This window comes from Numida meleagris, unplaced genomic scaffold (assembly GCF_002078875.1).
Source record: "Numida meleagris isolate 19003 breed g44 Domestic line unplaced genomic scaffold, NumMel1.0 unplaced_Scaffold322, whole genome shotgun sequence".
In the NCBI taxonomy this organism is placed as follows: domain Eukaryota; kingdom Metazoa; phylum Chordata; class Aves; order Galliformes; family Numididae; genus Numida; species Numida meleagris.
In genome coordinates this window covers 58866-60060 of record NW_018364553.1, presented here as the reverse complement: position 1 = coordinate 60060, position 1195 = coordinate 58866, and the positions used below count along the sequence as shown (strand labels likewise).

The following is a 1195-nucleotide window of genomic DNA, read 5'->3' as shown; positions in this document are numbered from 1 at the left end:
CCTGTCGCCTCCTTTCGTGTAACCCTGTTGGGGGGGGGTAGGATTTAGGAGCGAGAGTCTCGGTCGCCGCGCTCTGGGCAGGAGGGGGTTAATCCCAAGGTTCATCCCAAGCCCTCCTCCCCCCCGTCGTACCCTCCCCCGTGACGTCACACCGGTGCTCCGCGGGGTCCGTTCGCCGCCGCAGTGCTCCTACGGTGTGGGGGGTTAGCGGGTGTTGGTGGCCCTTAAGAGGGGGCGGGGGCTCTGAGGGGTCCTCGGCTCAGCTCCCTATCGTGTTTTCCGCTCCCCCCAGGCCCCATGGCGCTGCGTTTCGCCGCCCCATTGCTGCGCTCAGCGCTGAGCGGTGTCCGCTGGGGGGGAACGGCCGCCCCCACGCGTGGTGAGTGGAGTGGGGGAGACCCAAAGCGTGTGGGGTGAGTCCTGTAAGAGTGGGGTCCCATTGGTGCTGACCCCACGTGTGGTGAGTGGGGCTGAGGGGGCCCAGAGTTTGGACGGGTGGCAAGGTGGGGAGGACACAAAGTGTGCGGGGGGGGAGGGGGGAGGAGCAAACGGTAGGATCCCCAGAGTCTGTGTGGGTGGGGGGGCCAAAGTGTGAGATCCCACCGGTGCTGACCCCTCACCTGGGGCTCTCCTGTGCACTGCCCCCCACCCACGCCGTTCCCATGGGGACTGATCCTACCCCTCCCCCCCCCCCAGCCGCCTTCCACTGGGGGGACCCCCTGGCGCTGGAGGAGCTGCTGAGCCCGGAGGAGCGGATGCTGCGTGATGCCGTCCGCAAATACAGCCAGGAGCAGCTGCTGCCCCGCGTGCTGCATGCCAACAGGCACGAGGGTACCGCTCCCCCTGCCCTGCACCATCAGCCCTGGCACCCAATGCCCCCGTGGTCCCATGTTCCTGTTCCAGAGCTGGGGGCTGGGAAATCTGCACCCCGTTGCCTCCTTGGCATGTCTCTGATCCCTCCAGATACCCTCTTGGTATTCCTCTGATACTTCCAGACTCCTCCCAGAACCCCCAGAATGCCCCTGATATTCCCCTATATCTCCCATTATCCTCAGGCACCCCCATACACTCCCATAACCTCCACATGACCCCTGCCAGTGTGCCCCTGATACCCCCCCACCCAACATGGGGGGCAGCAATGGGGGCAGCCCCTTGCCGGGGGGGTCCCCACTGCCTTCCCCCCTCCCCCCCCCCC

General features: G+C 66.6%; 1 protein-coding gene across 1 annotated transcript in view; it reads left to right on the top strand.

Moving 5' to 3' along the window:
* The first annotated feature begins 157 nt into the window (after positions 1–157).
* GCDH (glutaryl-CoA dehydrogenase) overlaps positions 158–1195 on the top strand; it is a 3266-nt gene continuing 2228 nt past the window's right edge. The window contains exons 1-3 of the mRNA XM_021382967.1: positions 158–203; positions 293–379; positions 697–831. Coding sequence (XP_021238642.1) covers positions 298–379; positions 697–831 — 217 coding nt within the window. The 5' untranslated portion in view covers positions 158–203; positions 293–297. The remainder of the gene's footprint in view (positions 204–292; positions 380–696; positions 832–1195) is intronic.